This window comes from Austrofundulus limnaeus, unplaced genomic scaffold (genome assembly GCF_001266775.1).
Source record: "Austrofundulus limnaeus strain Quisiro unplaced genomic scaffold, Austrofundulus_limnaeus-1.0 Scaffold2, whole genome shotgun sequence".
Taxonomy (NCBI): domain Eukaryota; kingdom Metazoa; phylum Chordata; class Actinopteri; order Cyprinodontiformes; family Rivulidae; genus Austrofundulus; species Austrofundulus limnaeus.
The window spans coordinates 6,560,054-6,561,798 of NW_013952404.1; the positions used below are offsets into that span (position 1 = coordinate 6,560,054).

Genomic DNA, 1,745 nt, shown 5'->3' on the forward strand with positions numbered 1-1,745 from the left:
AAAAAAAAGCTGGAACTAAAATATGGAAAAGCCATCCAGTTTGACTTGTCTGGTTCGGCTGCACTACAGGGAGGGGCTAAAACACAGGCACCTTTCTGCCCTGTTGCATTCTGGGAAATGTATAGGAACAACTGGTTTGATGACTTGAGCAACACTTGGTCATGGTAAAAAAAAACAATGCCAATTTTGATTTTATATTGATGGTTAACATGCTTCTATAAAATTTATGGGTACATTTTCTGACAGGTTGTTACAACCAAAGTGATTGAAAAAAAAGTCAAATGTTTTTTAATTATCAGTCATTTATTGACTCACACAGACGCTTCCAAGTTTCCAGATTCGACTGAATGCTTTGTTTACATTGATTGCCTACCTGCATTTCAGAAAAATGCACCATCTTTATGTTTGATTTGATCATTTTCAAAGAAAAAAACTTTAACAAAAAGGTAGTTTGAAACTTTAAAAGAAAAAAGCAAACAAATTTGATTGATGTTGAAATAAATGAACCGAAATGAAGCTCTCACACCATTAATCTTTACCCGAGGAGAAGAAGCTTCATCTCAATCTATCCGAGACATGAATGATTCCTAAAGATGGAGCCATCAGTGTGCGCCACTGTCAGACAGGCAGGTGGTACAAGAAGTCATCAGGAGGGGCTTCCGACCAGGACACATCATCTCCGTGCGGGGAGGGGTGGGGGGATGACAAGCACGCAGATCGGGTGGGAGAGGTCATCAGTGACAAGGGAGCTCAGTGGGGGAGAGAGAGAGAGAGAGAGAGAGGAGAGGAGAGGAGAGGAGATGATGGCTGAGGGAGAGGAGGAGAGGCTTTTATTCAGACCTGCAGCAGCGCGCACATCTCAGAGCTGATCAGTCACAGGATGCTTTAAAAGTACCTCAGTGGATTAACCCTTCTCTACGCGCCGGGTGGATTCTACTACTTGCCATTTTTTTAAATTCTTGAATCTTTTGGACATCTGGAAACCCGAGAGGTTTAGATTTTACGCACACGTGCCGAGAGCTCCCCGCGACCCGCTGGATGTCCGGAATAAAACACCTTGCAGATCTTTTCAGGGGCCACGAGACGCGCGAGCTTGATGGATCTACAAACCAAATAGGTTTCCCACCGAGTGGAATCTTTTTCTGGACAACGCCATGGCTTTGCCAAACTCACCGGCGGGCGCTCCCGGAGCTGGGAAGCCCAACCCCGGCGTCATAGACCTGGGGACGATCTTTGTTGACACCGACATCATATTTGGGTTTACGAGTCACCTGCTGAAGAGGAAAAACAAGGTAAATATTTACAAATAGGTTTTTTTAAAAAAAAAGTGATGATGATGATGCTGAGCACGTGATGCTCCTGTCTGTTCAGCATCTCATCCGTTAACCTCAAACTTCAAGCTCAGAATCAGGAGAAAAAAGTTGATCTTGTTCAAGTCATGAAGACTTTAATTTAAATAATCTTGACTATTAGTTTTGGTAAAAATCCTGCAAAATAAAACTAGAAGCACGCAGCGCCAGAATGAGATGTTTATGAGACGTTTTAGTAAACGCTGAATATATAAAACGTGCAAATGACTCAGGTCAATCTTTTCTAGCTAAATGCTGCAGCCAACAATAAAAAAATAGTTTATTGACCGTTTTATAGCTTTGCAGGCAGCCCTACTTTTACCAAACATGTGCAATGACAATGGACCAAAGACATCAAAGTCTAAAAATCTGTCGTTTGAAGACAGAGAATGAACA

At 42.3% G+C, this 1,745-nt stretch overlaps 1 protein-coding gene across 3 annotated transcripts in view; it reads left to right on the forward strand.

Annotated features, from left to right (window-relative positions):
• The first annotated feature begins 758 nt into the window (after window positions 1-758).
• The window catches only part of kif26ab (kinesin family member 26Ab), an 85,220-nt gene continuing 84,233 nt past the window's right edge, over window positions 759-1,745 (forward strand). The window contains exon 1 of one of the 3 annotated variants that reach the window (XM_014013348.1): window positions 759-1,292. In XM_014013348.1, the coding sequence (XP_013868802.1) occupies window positions 1,155-1,292 (138 nt within the window). In that variant the 5' untranslated portion in view covers window positions 759-1,154. The remainder of the gene's footprint in view (window positions 1,293-1,745) is intronic. The other 2 variants (XM_014013341.1, XM_014013365.1) reach the window with 2 other exon arrangements.